General features: G+C 41.1%; 1 protein-coding gene across 2 annotated transcripts in view; it reads right to left on the reverse strand.

The window, feature by feature from the left end:
• TRIM67 (tripartite motif containing 67) overlaps positions 1 to 18242 on the reverse strand; it is a 417173-nt gene that overhangs the window by 269922 nt on the left and 129009 nt on the right. For both annotated transcript variants that reach the window (XM_069235025.1, XM_069235026.1), the window contains exon 2: positions 13358 to 13453. In XM_069235025.1, the coding sequence (XP_069091126.1) occupies positions 13358 to 13453 (96 nt within the window). The remainder of the gene's footprint in view (positions 1 to 13357; positions 13454 to 18242) is intronic.

Here is an 18242-nt window from a genome sequence, read left to right on the forward strand (position 1 = left end):
AAACAATATTAAACTATATTTATTATTGTTTTGTATTAAAAGGGGCGGGCATTGGGGGAGACGAGCCCTGAGGGGAGAACACAGAGCACTCCCCTCATGTATGTTTGGCTGGCTGTCTCGGGCCGGCCAGACACACATGCGCACAGGGGTCTCTCCAGCACTGCACTGTGTTGCCGGGCTGGAGAGAGCCTGCACAGGCTCCCAGTCTGCCTTAGCAGCGTCAGGGTTGCTGCAGCGCAGGCTCGCAGCCTGTGCCTGCAGCTTGAGGAGACAAGGAGCGGCGGCGCCGGAGCGGAGGTAAGTTTTAAAAAAAATGTATTTATTTTATTAATGTTCCGGCCCCATGCCCCCACCCAACCCCCCCTGAGCACCGCTCACCCCCTGTAGCCCCCGTGAGCTGCAACTGTACCTATTACTTTAGTCTAGTATTCATTTAGGTTAGGGAATTGCCAGGCCAAATGCATAAAGTCTTCATGGGCTCCATAACATCTGGGACACACTTGACTTTTTGTAGTATTGACTTTATTTAATATGTTTGGCATGCAGTATGCCCTGTGTATGAATTTATAATGAGGGAATTTATACAACTGTATATCCAGCAGTTATCAATTATCTCACTATTAATATAGTGCTCCAATGATAATCTACTAAAATGAGTGTCACCACTGTATGCTTATTTTGCTAAAGAATATAATCTAGCCACCCACTGCCTAGAATGTGCGGACTGAATAATTTGCATAAAGGCTATAAATGTACTAGGTTTTTTAGAGAAGTCAAGGATTACCTCACGAACTGTATTCCACATCCGAAAGTAATCAAACACATCCAGAGAATAAATCTCTTGACCTCATTAATACTGTAATATACTTTCTTCATCATACAGTTGATCCAAAAGGACGAGGATAGCTCTGGACACTGAGACCCGTATAGCCCATTCAGTGGTTATCAGTAGAAACAGATTTATATTCAAAGGATGTGCAGGTGAGTATAGCAATAGAAAGTGAGCTTTCCTAGCAATTCTTGGTGGTGGAACTTGTCACTATATATTTATTGCACAGTTATCATAGTTATGATCTACTTGACTCTTTCAAGTATCATGTGGAGCATCAGACGCAGGGTGAGACCTGTGGCCTTGTGTGCCAACAAGCACATTTTAAGATCAGAGATATCAAATACCCCCTTCTCAAATGGCAATGGTAGTGTTTCCAAGCTGATACGAATTTGACGCACCCTCATAAAGTACGACTTTAGCAAGCAGAAAAAGCTCTTGTTTAGTCCAATTGGTTTATTTATAAATAAATCAAGAACTTTAGAAGTGCCATCTTTTTTATCAGGGCTGTAGCAACCTGCCATTGATAGTGAGAGTTTAAGCCTTATGTTCATATTCTGAGTTTGCGTGAAAATGAAATTGTTTCTAAACCCCAATGAAGGTTACCCTCCAAATATCTGACAGTCGTCACCCCATCAAAATGGGAACTCAACGTCAGTTCTATGAATATTTTTAGTTGGAGGAAAATATCTGATTTGCCTTAGCTGATGGACATATCAAATAATCCACCAAAGTGTATTATCTCAGGTTAAACTGGTGTCAAGCTCTCAGCCGGGTTACTGATAAACAATAACGTATCATCCGGGTACATAAATGTAAGGATGCGGCCAGTTCGGAACTTCAAACCTCTGTCTATATACTTTTCACACAGCCAACTGCCAGGGTTCCCAAAGCAATGACAAAAAGCATAGGGAGCATCGCTGACTTGTTTTCCTCCTCTCAGTTATTTGGTCTAATGTTTGGTGTTCAATCTTGACTCTCACTAGGCACTTCATTAAAGAGCAAAGTTGCCGGCCACAGCATATACTGTCCTATTCCCATTTTGCAGAGTCATGCCATGAAGAAAGGCCACTCCAAAGAGTCAAAGGCCTTCTCTACTTCAGGAAAAGCCAAGGAAGCCTCTAACTGTGGGTTTGGTTGGTGAAGGACCACAAAGGTTGTACACAAATTACAGAAAGCAAACTGCTCTGGCAGGAGCTCCAAATGATCTGTGGCAATGAAGCCAGTCATCATTGGGAACAGCAGGCCAGCCATTATGTTTGTGAGTATTTTGTTATTTAAATTTAACAGACAGAGTGTGATACGGTTCAGGCTTAGTGAGCCTTCTCTTGTGTTTTATAAGGATCACAATACCCACTTCCTGTATCAATTATGGTAGTTTGCCTACCTCCACGGCTTCATTATGCATATCAAAGAGATTTGTTCGTTATATGTTTTTAGAATTCAGGAGTCAATCCATCCTTGTGGGGGCTTTCTGCCCAGCCATGCCTTAAATGACCCGATGGATTTCTTCTATGTACTTGGCTGTGGTGACTCTCCAGCTATACTAAAAGAGTTTTTAGGGATATAAACCTAGGGAGAATTATGTGGTCCTGTGGAACAATCTCCCTACATAAACCTATAACTGAATTAAGTTGCACTGTTCCATTCCACCAATTAGGGTAATGGTCTTTTCAGTCACCACATGCATAAGTCTTATGGGAACAGTAGCCCTGACTCACCATTGGGTGAAATTCTTCATCATCGGGCCATGCTCCTCGTCAGGCCGGTACTGCAATGCCTGATGGGCCCTACTAGAGTACTCTTGGCCAGAGATTTTTTTAAGAAAGAATGCTAGTAATGAGTGGACGTGAGAGGGGCTGGAAAAACTGCTAAAATTGGCTAAAGGTGCCCAAGAAAACTATCTTTAATACAACCTGGCAGCCCTGAAAAGGTTAAAAACAAAAAAAGGGGGAAGTACAGAGAACAATGATCTGGTTCCCTACCAACAACTATATGTATGTCTACCACTCTAATTAGAGATTTAGATATTATGGAACTGTGTGTGGATATTCTCTTCACTACAAAACTGCTAGTCATGGTCAACATGTTTCTCGCCTAATATAGTCACACGGATCAGGTGGAGATTCTTCAGGACCTGTTGTTGTGCCTAACCCTCACTAAGAGAGTACAAAAACTCTACTCCTATTGCCTATGTAAGAAATCACTGACAATTACGTTGGAATCATAAACTTCTGAATGTGGAGACCCTCATAGGTCAGGTACATGGGCCCCATGGGAATCGCATGGTTGCTGGCAACTCTTCTATCAAGACAATTTAACCAAAGAGCGCTGTGGTCAGTCTGACCTACCCCGTCGTCTACGCTCCCCTCCAGCCACATTATTGCAATCGCATCTAAGTATTATTTATTTTGAAGGCAGATTTGGATCTTCCAGGAGAGTATGATTTTGTGTTGTTTGAACAAAACTCCTTTAGGATATTCTCATAGTCTCACAATCCATTATTAAATTTCCTGTAGCAACCACTATCTGAGTGACAGTTGCACTTTTTGGTCTCTTCATATCAGCCAGGCCAGTATCCTGCCTGGAAGAACACCCTCTCAGTATTGTCTCATGTATGCCTGCTTGCAAAGGTATGTCACTTTTTGATCAGCCAAGTCGAAAAACTCAACCAAAGGCTTCATACAGTCTACACCACTCATGTTATATGCAAATGCTGTGATACTTTTAAGGATTCCACATTGTTTTAATCTATTCACCCCTCTATGTAAGCCTTAAAAGCCTCCCATAATGATGCCTGGTAAGGTACAGTGTCAGCATTAATCTAAAAATATTCTGTTGTGGCACCACGAAGATCATCATGGAACATTGGGTCTGTCAGTGCCTCACTGCGAATGTCCAAGTGGGGAGCCAAAACCAAGAGCTTGGGAAACATAGTTCTAATATGATGGGACAGTGATCAGAAAGCGTGCGTGGGACATTTTTCAAGTGCCAGATATCCACTAAGTCCATCATAACCATCAGCTGAGTTAATGTTTTAGCTGCAGGGGGATTAGGTGTCAAACTTTAGTTGCAGTTGTATGACATAAAATCAAGTGTAAAATTGAAATCACCTACCTATATTGTTTTCATCACTTCTGCTTTTGTCAGCAGTTTCAGTATGTCTTCAGGGAGCTATCTACATTAAGCCCATATGTGTTAACCAGAGTGAGTCTCCTGCCTAGTATGGAGCCCTTGAGGATGAGTGTTGGACCTGACCCTTTTTTCAGGGTTATTCCTAAACTTACTTCTGGAATGCAGGGCATTTTTGCACTCCACAAACTTTCATTGAGTCTCTTTGACCGTAGCATTAATGTCTGAGTAGATTGCCAGGGTAGTAAGGTGCAAGGTGCAGTTCTGTCTGGCAAGACACAGGATTATATTCCTGTCATGAAAATTGAGCAATCATGCCATTTTTTGCTGCGGTGCATCCAGGCAAGGAATTGGTGTGCCATATCCACCTTGAATGTGGACTTGGAGTTGGAATGTACACAGAGGGAAATCAGAAAATTTTAATCTGGTCTCCCTAAGTTTGTGAATTCAAAGAGGCCAATTATACAGATAATATTTCAGTATGATTTTGCCTTTAGATTTTCATTGTTGGCTGATATGGTTGCCAAAGGTTTTTCAAATTTCTGTTGTTTTTCTTTGAAGTGGTAAAGTTGTCCTCAAGGTCAGGAATGCTCCATCTGGCCTCATTTTTTTACAGTACAACTTCTCCATAATGACCAAACCTAGCAGAGACTGTGTCATTCTTACTGTCAATCGTTTAGAGGTAAGCCTTGTGATCTAGCAGGATGGTATTTGTGTCTGGATTAGGCCAGGTTCCACTTCACTCCCCCAATGCCCATCTGATTCAGATGTAAAATGCCCATCTGATTCAGATGTAGCCATGATGGAGTGTCTCAATGACTTTTTTACTGGTCAAAGGAGACCTTACTTTGTTTCTTGTCAATTCTGCCCATTTTCTACACTGTTGGCACTTTGCTGCCATATAGGGGTGGCAATAACTAAATATAACATTTTGCAATGCCAACAAGGAACGTAGTTCAGATTAGATCCTCCAAAGCACACTAGACACAGACCCCTTGGGAATCCACACTCAAATTATGCAATCTGACATGACATGTACAGTGAAGACCAGCACTATTCTGAAGTGCAAGGTTGTATCACATGTGGTCCTCTGAACAGCGCAATTGTATATGTGGCCTTCAGCAGGGTGACTACTGTGTGAAGCAGGCCTAAAGGAGAGTCACAGCACTTTTTGTGGAGTTCTAATAATGCTAAATCAAATGGCCCTCCCACAGGCCCAGATCTCCTAGTGTTTAGAGTTACTAGACCACGAAGGACTAAAACTGCAGCCAGTGCAGCACATCAGGGGATATTGATTTCCCTCCACCACTCAATATGGCAGCTCAGATACTTCAACCTACCAGATCCCGGTCCTCTACTAGCAGCAACAGTAAGAGAGATCCCAACATGGATGGTGGCCTTGGATGCCAACTCAAGGCCTGGTACTGTCAGGCTCGGACCCACACTTCCTTGGACCTCCTGACAACAGGAGGATTCATGACACACCAGTCACAGATGCCTTCCTGGATTCTTTGGCCTCCTGTTGCTGCTTTTGTCTTCAGCCATGGTGTGCGCTAAAACATTTCTGGAACCATGTCTGGGGGCTAATGAAACTACCAAAAATGTTTATCTTCTAACTGGGATCTTCTTAAGGAGATACTTGACACCTTTCAAATGTATATTATTGTACAAGTTCGCACCATAGCTACTGGGAGGAGTAGCCATTTGCTCTGCAGTAAAGAAAACTAGAAGGACCTTCACTACAATCTGTCTTAGACTGCCAGCCACTAACATGGATCTTGACCCAAGAATCAATGTAAGTATGCAATCAGCACTAAGGAATTGGGATCCTGGTAATGAGCCCCTTAGGGATTAGCATTATGGGTTGGAGCATGCTGCCAGTTATAAGGCTGAATGAAGGACACCTAATTTGGACTGCCTATGTAGGACACCAATAAGAACTCTTTTCCAAAATGGTGTTTAAAATGTAGCTAGTTCAAGTATTGCATAACGCTTAACATACAAGAAGATGGTCCAAAGCTTCACCAATGGATTCAGAAAATATCCCACACCAATGTAGTGCAAAGCAGTTATAATACACAGAGATGAATGTTCCAAAAGACAGAAATACAGGTCAGTTAAATAGTCACAGAAGCATTTACACACTATTTCATGGAAAAGGAGCCTATAATGAATAACCTAGGGAGTTCACATAGAAGCCATGATAACTTGCCAAGAGGTTTTACACAATGGTGCAGAAAACTGTGGGCAAGGGTGTGGGCTTTGGGGATTCAGAAGGATACACCAACCAGGCAGTCAGAAATACAGCAGTTGCCAACAAGTACAAACTACTATTGGTTTCTTTAAGTGAAGAAATGTAAGCCAGACTCTAGGCTAACTTTTTAGAAGGCACCAGACGCAGGGCTGAGCATCTTTTGTAGTCATGTTAATGCTCAGCATGAGCAAGACAGTCCCTTCATACCTCCCAAGCATAGTGTATTTTCAGTTGTCACGACATGCATGCTGAAAGACAGGCCAATGGTAGATCGGTGATGGAACCTGGCTCCTTGCTCCTTGTACGGTCATCTGGTTTTTGACGACTCAGGTTGTGTCTGTGTGCACTGATCTGGCCCTCACATGAAGGATGGACTTGAACATGTTGTCCAATAGAAGGAATCCAAAGAGGTTATGTAAGGGAACAGTTTGGAGTCAGTTTGTGTGATGTGGTGTTTGTGACATTGATAGCCCATACTTCTTTTTCAATTAGTGTTTGCAAATTTCAAGGGTTCTGGAGGAAGGGCCGAAATCTGCTCTGCAACAGAGCCATTCAAGGTCATGTGCCCTAGTACATTAGCAAAAGAAAGGCACAAATGATTGGGACTTTTTAAAAGTGGTATTTCAGAATTGTGATTTAAAATCCGACTTTGCCATTAAAACAAATTTTAGATTAGACTTCATTGGAATGTAAAAAGCATATTTCTACCTGCTCCCAATCGGCAATCTAAAGGTATTACTTTTAAATGTCATAAGGTAACCCAGTGTTTGGCAATGGGAGACGTAGGCCTTGCAACTGTGAAAAGTGATCTTAGGAGTTTTTCACTGTCAGGAAATGGAACACTTAAGCACCCATATGCTACATTTGAAATGCAATGCACCCTGCCCTATGAGCCTCTAGGGCCTGCCTTAGGGATGAATTATAAGTATTAAAAAGGTAGGTTTAGGTATGGCAAAAAGGTTATTGTGCCAGGGTCAAATGTCAGTTTAAATAGCACTATAGGCTGCAGCGGCAAGCCTGGGATATGTTTTAAAAGCTACTTTAGTGGGTAGCACAATGAGTACCACAGGCCTCTGGTAGCATTTAATTTACAGGCCCTGGTACTGGCAGTACATATTACCAGGGCAGTTGAAGTAAATTAATTGTGCCAAATAGGGTGGACCAATTTTACCATGTTTGAAGAAGAGAACACTGTTTCTTTAGCACTGGTTTTCAGTGGTCAAGTACATAGAGTTTTAATGCCAACAAAATAAATACAGCAAAGCAGGAGAAATGAAGGCAAAAGGTTTATGGGAATATCACACCAAGGATGTCAGGTCTAATAACATGCTTCTTCTATATGGAGGATAATGACTAAAGAGGAGTCACCTTTAATGGCAGACTACTTGATGTTAATACCATAGCAAACAGAGCATTCTATTATCTGTGTATCCTTCTGTAAATTCTACTAGTAATCCTTCCACAGTGTAGGTCTGCCTCGGTCAATAGGATGGTAATAAACCACTTTGGTAAATGCAACAGCATGCACACGGTGCTGCCCACAATCGTCTTTAGAGACCTTCAGGAGGCTTATCATAGCACTGTAGGTCTGATCTTTGGAATAAAGTGTACTGATCATGTCACAAAAGCAAATAAATCTCTTCATTGATAACCAATCATGGAACGTTCTGACTTTAAAGTGCTGTGCTTGAAATGCAACACCCTAAAGGGGCTTGACTCTGGCTACCATATCAGCTAGTCAATCCTGTGAAATTGGTTTCCCCATTCTTGCTGTAACTGTGCAAAATGATACAAGAGTTATGGGGGAGGTACAGTGCACAGCTACACTTCACCTTCAGGAACATCTGTGAAGCCCTGGCAATTTATGAAACCTGACTGGGAATTATCATTTTACAGATCATTTTACATTTTACAGATCCTAAAAGCCTAGAGGAGTCACTTTGAGAACAGACATCTTAAGAGATATTGATACCATATGCATAGATTATGTTTGACCTTCCCTATTTATGGCCTGATTACCATTTGAGGCGTTATTTATTGTCCCTGATAAAAATAAAAACAATACTAAGGGGTAATTCTTTATCAGCTGCGATAAATAACACCTTTTATGAGTTTATGGGAAATAACATGCAGAAGTTGCTGTTTAATGCACAAAAATCCATATGATACAGTAATTATTGTATGTTTTCCCCCGGTAAATTTCAGCAGGTTTGGCCTGCTAAAATGTAAGGAATGCTGGGTATTTGAACATCCAATAATTAATGAATGGGTTAAATAAAAACACACTTGTGATTCCATACCGTGCATAAGCAGGGGATTATGCATGGGCCAGAATTTAGCAAGCCACTCATAATTAGGCCCATTGTGTGCTGTTAACAAAGCTAGGTACTACTGAGAAAAACTGCTTTAAAAACATCTTCTTATGATCATCTTGAGCATTCAGGAGCTTTTAAGAGTGTGGGGCCAGACATACCACTCCCATCTGCAAATCAGGAATGTGCATTTTGCACACCACCTGGTTTATAAATGTGAATGTAATTTGCGATGTTACCTACGTACTGATAAGTTGCATCACATATTATCCATGTACAGAGGATTTTAAAATGACCAGCCCAATGAATTATTAGACAGTTCTCAATTTATGATCCTCTGTAACTTGCTCCCAATGAATGGCTGTAGGTCTGCAAGGCAGAAAACACCTTAATCCGTGCATTTGCGTATCAAAACAAGAGACTTTTGATAAAGTGGCCCATGTCTATTAGAGGCACAGGTGCTGTTTTAACAAAAAAAGTTTTTCCTTTGGGAAGGCATCGGTGGCAACAGGAAGTCGCCCCCAAGACCACTTCCCATTCCCACCGAGGCCACAGACATAATTCAAATGAAAGGTGCCCCAAAATACCATCCTCTTTATGAATCAGTTATCACCTGAACTCGGGGTTTGGTAACTCATCAATAATTTGTGATGGCAACAACAATCACAAATCATTGATATATTATTATTTCCCAAATCAGAAATAGGAGAGGGACCGACCTGTCTTGCACCCGCTACTTGTGATTTGGAAAGAACTGAAAAAGCACTTTTATGACTTGGAATGAATTGTGCAAATTGAACATGTAGCATCACATTTGGCAGTCTAGTAATTTGTTCATTAGAGTGTTTTTTTGAAAAAAAATGACTCCAATAAGAATTGTCTTGAATTGACTACAGCAGGTTTTCAGGGTTTGTAAAATGTTAATCTGTTCATAAATATGTTTATACCAAGATTGACGTACTCGATCTGATGGCCTTCAAACAGTGACACTGTATCAATTGTGTATATATTTTCTGCTTGGCCTTCAGATTTGTTGTGCTTTCTGTGCGCTTGATTTACCATTTGTTTATATGCCACAATGTTTCTCTGATGTTTATGGATTGGGGAGCATTTACTAGGAATTAGCCGGTGGTGGCAATGTTTTTCAGCATGTTCATATTTGAGAATTTGTCTGGTAATGCACGTCGTGCATGCCTGGAATGCAGTGCACATGCTAAATATGGAATTCACCACTGACCTCGCCTGAGTATGTGCTGTGATGGCAGCTGACGTTAACACGCTGACTCTGTGCTCCCATATGTCAGCGCTTGGAAACAAGAAGGGTTTGAAAATTACACCTCAAGAAATATATAAACACCTGAATACCCTTCACCATACCCGTCTCATGTTATTGTCCCAATGGATGTAATGTTTCTATTATAAACTGCAATGTGGTGATATTTTTGTAAACAATATTTATGTCAGGCGATATTCTGATATTCCATATCTGTATTCCTAAACATGTACTTTGCAAACAGTGGCATGTATAGACTTTCCTGAATTGCATTTCATGTTGGAAGTTGCCAAACAACATCGAATCAGCTAACAAACTACAGGGCTTGCTCGTATGGGCCTTTGCATCTGTGTTGTACCCCATGATGCAAAATATTACTTGCTACCGTCTTAAAAAATATGTATCAAGAGAAATAATAGAAAAATGGAAGACACGTGTCATTTTTTAGTGGTATGTGTATCAACTGATCTGAGGAAGCATTATTATTTTGCAAATAGTTTTCCTGTATTCATATTGACATCAGTTTAGGCGGTTCATTTTGAGTTTGGCAGATGCGGAACATTCGCCAAAAAAAGGCAGCTGTCCTGTCTGCCTTGTTTCAAGTTAAGTCAAAAATCTTTATTTGGCCAAAAGGGCACAAATAAAATCCATATTTTAAAAACACTTACAAAATGTCAAACATCATCAATTAAAAACAACTTAAAACAAAATAGCAAATTCATCCAATAAGCGACTTAAAGTACATAGTTTCACCTTTATGCGAATAGCAGCAACACTTAATTTTTGGATATTAGCCCCCATCTCAACAAATATAAAAACAGTAATCAAGGGTCAGTTAAAGTGCAAATGTGCTTCTTGGGGCAATAGCGGCAACTACAATAGCTGAGAACGGCAGAACAGATGTCAACAGAAGAGAGGCTGTGCAGATAAATTAGCCCCTCTTTATAAGATGTAAAATTCATATTCAATAAAACAGGGCACAAAAACTGCAATCTGTGGGAGTCATACAATGTGCGGAAGAGCATAAAGTGCGGGGTAGATTGGTCAGTAAGCCCATCACAAGGACAACATCGTAAAGATATATGCCAGGAACCATATACCGGGAGAGCCACTAAATGGTGGACTGTATTGAGTCTTAACCTGGTGAGGTAAAATCTATACTCCGGCTTGATTATCCAAGACAAGAATTGTTCCATGCTTGAGGTTGTAGAGGTTTGCATATACCTTGTGACTGAAGGCATGTCTAAAATACCTTTGAGTCTCATATCCTCTCTGGTGGATTCATAGACCTCTTTGAGTATCATTTTAGGTTTAGCAGCAGTGTTTTTAGGTTTATCAAAGAAGTGTCTACAATCTAGGCTATAAAAAGTAGTTTTATGTCAGCCATGTAATTGAAGCCATATCGTCCAGTCTTGAGAAATCAATCAACACTGGCCTAGAAAATTGGGCTTGGGGTGTGCTCCATATCTTTAACCATAGAAGGAGTGGTGCCAACTTAATGCAATCTTCTATGAAACCTAATCCCAATTCCGTATGTACAATAAAATGCTCTAGGAATAGCTATGAGCCTACACAAAAAACTGTTTTAAGCAGCCTGGAGTTTCCCAGATGCAGCATAGCCCCAAACTCTAGCTCCATAGGTGCCAGCTGCTAAACATTTCCTTTTATAAAGCTGGACAAACTCCCACACCAGCTTTTGTCCTAGCCTTTTGGCAACTCTAAATACAACATTATCCACTGCCCCCCTTTTTTGTGCTCTGTAGGTTATTAATCTATCCCATCACCGTTCACATCAAATAAAATACCTAGGTATTTAAAAGTTGATGCTTTTTTGATGGATCTCCCCTGTATACAAATGTTTTAGATTTAAGATTTTTACGGCCACTTGACATAATCAAAGAGTTTTGCTGGTTCACCTTGAGCTTAAGTTCAGACATAAAGTCATTAAAACCATCTAAGATTTTTTGGAGGCCACTTGCTGTCCGTGCTAAGAGAACCGCATCATCTGCATACAGCAAACTGGGACTGGCTGACTGCCAATTCTAGGTGCATCTTTGGTACACATACTTAATGCTTTATGTTAAGAATTAATATAAAAAAAAGAAAGGGACCTCGTATACTGTCCTGCCTGGCTCCTCTAACCACACTAAACGGAGCTGTACAATCCCAATTTAGTGAATGGTGCACTCTAGTAGTAGATTCCTGGTGAAGTCCCCTTATAAGATCTAACAATGGGGTGTCAATGCCTGCCTGCTCCATCAGGCCTCACAATAGCTCCTTATCTACCATGTCAAAGGCACAGGAGAGGTCCATAAAGGTCATGTACAGAACTCTCTCCTGACCTTGACTTATTTACCCAGAATAAGCATGAGATTAAGGGCCTACTCTGTAGTCCCCAATCCTGGTCGGAAGCCATATTGTACTGGACTGAAAAAAGAATTTGCCTCTGCCCAGGGCTCCAATTTTCCCAAATTGACACAATCAAAGATCTTCGCTGTCGAATCGCTCAGTGAAACTTGGCAGTAACATGCAGGCAAGTTCCAATAATTTTTTTTTTATAAATAGGGACTATTGCCTTGTTTAAAGTGCATACATGTCAGTACCCTCTAAAAAAGAAGGAAGGAACATCCGCTTGTCTATGTCGGGTGCCTCCATCCACCAAACTCAGAATTCACCCCCTAATGTCACAGCTGGTTCAAAGAAACGAAGGATGGGTTATTTCATGACCCAGATATGTGGCGGTTTAATTTAGACTTTATTCCATTGGCATTGCCTATTGCCATGGAAGTGTGAACAAATCCCATTTGACATAATAGGAACTATCTGAATTATTATACTATATTAACATACTAAAAAACGACTTTGAGGCTCAGAGATAAGAAAACATCACTTGTGAGCTGAGATCCCTAAGTCACAACCCTGTGTTTAGTGTGAAGATCTTGCATCACAAATAAACATCTAAATCTGAACACCCTTGAACAACTAACTCATAAACTGACCGGAGCACAAGTGGACTTCAAATTTAAAGATAAATTGTCTCTTGAAATGCTGATACTCATCAAAATAAAGCATTAAGAGGCTAGCTGGGCAACACTGATATTTTATGAGGAATGGAAAGACCGCATACCAGTGGATACAAAAATGTGGTGCAAAAATGAATAAAGCATGTAGAAGGAAGTATTCAAATTGTAAGGCAATCTGATGTATAATAGAGCACGGTCCACGCTATAGAAAACTATGAATGAAGAAATAGCCCCAAAATATCATATATGGGGACCTCATAAAAATTGCTATTTGAACTTCTCTTCAGATTGCACTTTACTGCCACAATGGTTTGCATATGCCATCTACCACTTTGTGTCGATCAGTGCTGAACACAACTTGTCACACAGCAGACTCCAACCAATTATGTCTCCTTTTTTATACCACTTCATGAACGTTTTTGGAACGTAAGTAGCGCTTCAGTTCTGCGCTACAGCAATTAATCTGAAACACGCATTACCCTTTGTTGCTTTTCAAACGTTTAACAAGGCCACGCTTACGCGTTCAAAACTTACCTGTATCTGTTGTAATATATTTTTCAACTGCACCAAAAATTCTTTCGCTTCCTTTGCTTTGTCTGAAACGCCACTTAGTGCTTGCGAAAGCTGAGCCTGGAAAAAAAGCAAAGAGAAAGACTGTCAATTTTCACCACCACTCGTATCTTCTAATAGTTGACACACTTTTGACGGTTAAAAATGATTAATCAAATCTACATTTTCATAAGGAACAGATGTCTTGATAACTCAGGGATTGCCCGTGTTTTATAGCCGCATAACAGATGGTGGGAGATAACATTGAATGAACGCTGGTGTAGAAATTAGGAATATGAATGTTTGCTTCTCACACAGTCATAAATTGTGAGCAATAAACTCTTTTCAGGAAGCAGCAAAGACATGTTGTTTAAAACGTTATCAAATCAGATGTCTGTTAGTGTTCGTTAGTTGGAAAAGATAACAAGTTAATGCCTAAATCATATCACTAAGCACTGCATCTGCTCACGCGCCTAGAATTTAGGAATGTCACAGTTGCAGCAGTTTTATAGCGTAATTGATAGCGACAAAGATCTATGGTCCCGCTACCTTTACATTTTTTCCAGTACCGCTGTGGTAAACAGCTGTGTATTAAAACAAGCATTGGCAAGGTCAATATGTCTCTCCTAAACTTTGCCAATATCTTGTAGCCATGTTGTACAACAGTGTGGCTGCTGTTCAGCATGACTAAAAAGTTAGTGGCGAGATATAGAGTGGTGTAGAGTAGACTGGCATAGAGTGGAGTAGAGCAGTGGTTTCTAACCTTTTGACTTCTGTGGACGCCCACTTTATCATTACTGAAACCCGGGGACCCTCACTGAATCATTATTGGAATCCAGATACCCCCCACTGAGACATTACTAGAAGCCAGCGACCCGGCCTAAACATTGTTGATGATTTGAAACACAAAACAATATACAAAAATACAGAAACAAGCATTCATCAAACACATACACAAATGATAACATATTTTATTTAATTTGCAAACAAATCTAAATAAAAAAAGATAACAAATGTAAATTTAATAGGAATGTTGGAGCTTTAATAAATTCAATTGAAGCCACACATCGTCCGTACTATGTAGTGTTTGATGCACCTGCACTGCTCCCACAAATCAATGTGGGGATACTAATTACATTTTTAGCCTTCAATTTCAAATTCCTTCAATTTTACAGGACTTTTTTTATATTTTATATTGTACATGTAGCCACTTAATTTATATACACTTTATTAATCTGTTAATAATATTTTATTTTCTAAGCAGTCACGGACCCCCTCAGGAGGCTTCGCGGACCCCCAGGGTGCCCCGTACCACAGGTTGGGAACCACTACAGTAGAGTATAGTTGCATAGAGACGAGTGCCGTAGAGGAGAGTTAAATAAAGTGGCGTTGAGGGGAGCGGTTTTGAGGAGAGGCGAGAAAAATAGCATAAAGTGTAGTGGCGTGGAGTGGTGCAGAGACCAGTTGTAAGGCATAGAGTAGAGTGGTGTACAGCTGAGTAGAGTGGAGTGACACAGAATGAAGTGTACTGGAGTGACCTAGAGTGGCATAGAGTACAGTGGCATAGAGTGCAGTGGTGCAGAGTGGAAGGGGACTGGCGTAGACTGGCATTTAGTGGAGTTGAGTTGCAGAGATGGGTGTAGAGGAGAGTGGTATGCAGTAAAGTGGTGCTGATTGGAGTGGAGTAGAGTATAGTGGCATAGAATGGAGTGGCGCATAGTGCAGTAACACAGCATAGAGTAGAGTGGCACAGAATGGAACTGTGTAGAATGGAGTGGCGTAGACTGGCATGGATTACCATTGAGTGGCATAGCGTGGAGTGGAGTGGCACTGAGTGGACCGGGATAGACTGGAGTGGTGTAGGAAGGAGTGGCACAGAGTGGAGTGGCGTGTAGTGGAGTGGCGTAGAATGGTCTAGAGTAGAGTGGAGTTGCATAGATAGGAGTAGAGTAGAGTGGCGTGGCTTGGAGTGGAATAGTGTACAGTGGCATGGAGTTGAGTAGTGTAGAGTGAAGTGCAGTTGAGTGGAGTGGCATAGAAAGGAGTGGAGTGGTACAGATGGGAGTGGCATAGAGTAGAGTGATGATGAGTAGAGTGGCGTGGAGTTGAGCAGAGTGGCATGGAGTGGAGGGTCGTGGCGTAAAGTAGCAGGGTGTGGAGGGGCATAGAGTACAATAGTGCAGAGTGGCACTGTGAGGAGTGGAGTGCAGTGGACGGGAGTGGAGTGGCTTGGAATGTCGTAGAGCCATATTGTGCAGAGCGGAGTAGAGATGCAGGTGCAGATATACAATGTCCAATAATGTGCTTCAAAACAGAACAAAAGTAAAAAAAAAAACAGCACTGGAAACAGAGCAAGTATCCTGAAATGCTTTCCTCAATCAGACTGGACCGATACAAATTGAATCAATCTGTGCTTGCTTCATTCTCCACAGAAAGAAAATGTAGTTATGGCCGAAATGCACAGACAAATTAGGAGGCAGCATAGAAGAGTGGTAAGGAAGCCAATGAATGATAATATATGGGCAGGCTCCAAGACCTTTATTGTAACAATACCCCTAGCAAGCAAGAGTGCATGCAGTGTGTGAACTGCCACATACGAGACCTAACAGGGCATATTGCTTATGCTGCTCACCTTCATGAACTGGTGTTGGGCAACGTAACAAAAGAGGATATATTTAGCTTTTCTTAATACAACCCCCCACACTAATACACCAAATAACAGTTATTTTGAAGATTGATAATCAGTGACCAGCAGGATTCCTAAAAGCCCACCAGTAAAGCAAAAGAAAGCATTCTGGTTCAGAAAATGTGTGTTTGGCATTTATTGACTAGGCTTCGGAAGAGAAAGAGGTAATCGGCCAACCAACACTGCAGACTGAAAACGGACTTTAATATTTCTTCTGTGAAACAAAATTAGCACAGGTTTCTGAGGAAACGAGGGCAAACTTACTGCCTTGAAAACGATCACCTTTCAGAGGTTGAGCCTCGCAATGCCTTGTAGATATTTATATTAAGTTTGGTAGGGTTTGTGCAAGTATCTTAAAAAGGAAAACAATACCCACAACATTTATGTAGCTTATAGAAAAGCTTGAAAACATCTTTGTGAGGAGCTTTGTATAACTCTATTCCTGGGAAGAGGATGGTTCAGAGTAATAACTACATGGGTTTTTGGAAAACCCTGCTACCACGGCACAAATAAATAAAAAACTAAACTAAACAGGGCAGAGAGTTAGGTACTACTGTATTTAAACATGCAGGCCCATACTTATGGGCTTTTGGCACAGGGCAGCGCAGCGCTCCCCTGCGTCAAAGGGAAAGGGTGTAAGGTGTACAGCACATTCCTGTCCCTTCCCACTGCACTGGTGCCATTTTGGCAGCTGGGCGCTAACACAGGCACCCTTGCACCATGGTGTCTGCGTTGTAGGCAGGATTGTTTTTTTGCAGGAAGGGGTACCTTGCTGCACAAAAACAATCCTGGGGTGTTTCCCAAAAAGGTCTTCTATCTTAACTTAGGCTATTAGTTTTGGACGAGATAGCTCTACTAACTAAACCATCACAATCTAGTTATGTCCCATCACAATTCAGTGAAAACTCACCATAGCCCTATAGGGTATGGGAAATGGCAATTCCCGCGAGAAATGAGTCTTTAGTCTACCAATCAATATTGAATTTAAGAATCTTACACAATAAAATTCACAGACCAATTTAGAAACATCAAGAACAATGTAATAAGCAAAAATTATGCAAAAGGCTAAAAATATATTAGGAAATAGGAATATGGATCTGTGAAATTTGAAGGCAAAAAACACTAGCAGATAGTAAATCACCAATAAAATTCAATGTTTGTGATAGCCTTGCACCTAGGCATGATTTCAGGTAGACTGCAATGGTGCAGGGGTTTTATAAACCTGCAGGATAACACAGGTCAAAGTTTTTACCGCGGAAATCTGGTAATTGTCTGGTTTCCAAAATAATTAAGTGGTATCAGTGGGACAAAGTAAGATGCTGATGTCTGCAAGGTTCCCTTGACATTGGATGCTTCAATACTGAACGCCCACTGAAACACTGAGGTTTGGCACCAACGGCTCTAATTTAGACAAATTTGTAGCTGTCATAAATGCTGTGCAAGAAAGAAAACTGTAGTTGATGGAGGTCAACATGCTTAGACAGATTTTTATGTGGGTTGCGTGGTACGTTTAGATACTTGGCAACAAATCTCCCATTGGGACAAACAGTAATCTGAAACAAGCTAGGTAGCACTCTCCTCCAGGACATTTGGTGCTTGCCCTGGTCATTCACAGGTCACAAAATGATAAATTTCCAATATTTATTGATGCTGGGAAAATCACTCCTGGTCATTCCTATGTCCTCCAGACGTCAGGCTTTCTGGGCTAAGGTTTCTCTTTAGCCCCACGTTAGAAATGGGGTCTCAAGTTGGCAGTCACTTTACATCCTGTCAAAGTAGGGACCCTCACGCTAGTCAGGGTAAGGGGGATACACAGCTCGGATAACCCCTGCTCATTCCCTTGGTAGCTTGGCACAAGCAGCCAGGCTTATCTCAGAGGCAAAGTGTAAAGTATTTGCACAAACATATACAGTTACGCAGTGAAAACACCACAAAAGGACTCCACACCAGTTTACAAAAATAGACAATATTTGTCTAAATCAAAAAAAGACCAAAATGACAAAAAATCCAACATACACAAGTAAAGATATCAAATTAAGAAAAGAGTCTTAATCCAAAGTAATCAATGGATGTGTTGTTTTAGCACAAAGTACCTGGTATGCGTCAAAAATGAAGCCGCATGAGCGAGGGTGCATCAGAAAAGCAAGCGACGCGCTGATTTCTTACTCGCAACTGAGGCGATTC

The sequence above is a fragment of the Pleurodeles waltl genome, chromosome 5 (assembly GCF_031143425.1).
Source record: "Pleurodeles waltl isolate 20211129_DDA chromosome 5, aPleWal1.hap1.20221129, whole genome shotgun sequence".
NCBI lineage: Eukaryota > Metazoa > Chordata > Amphibia > Caudata > Salamandridae > Pleurodeles > Pleurodeles waltl.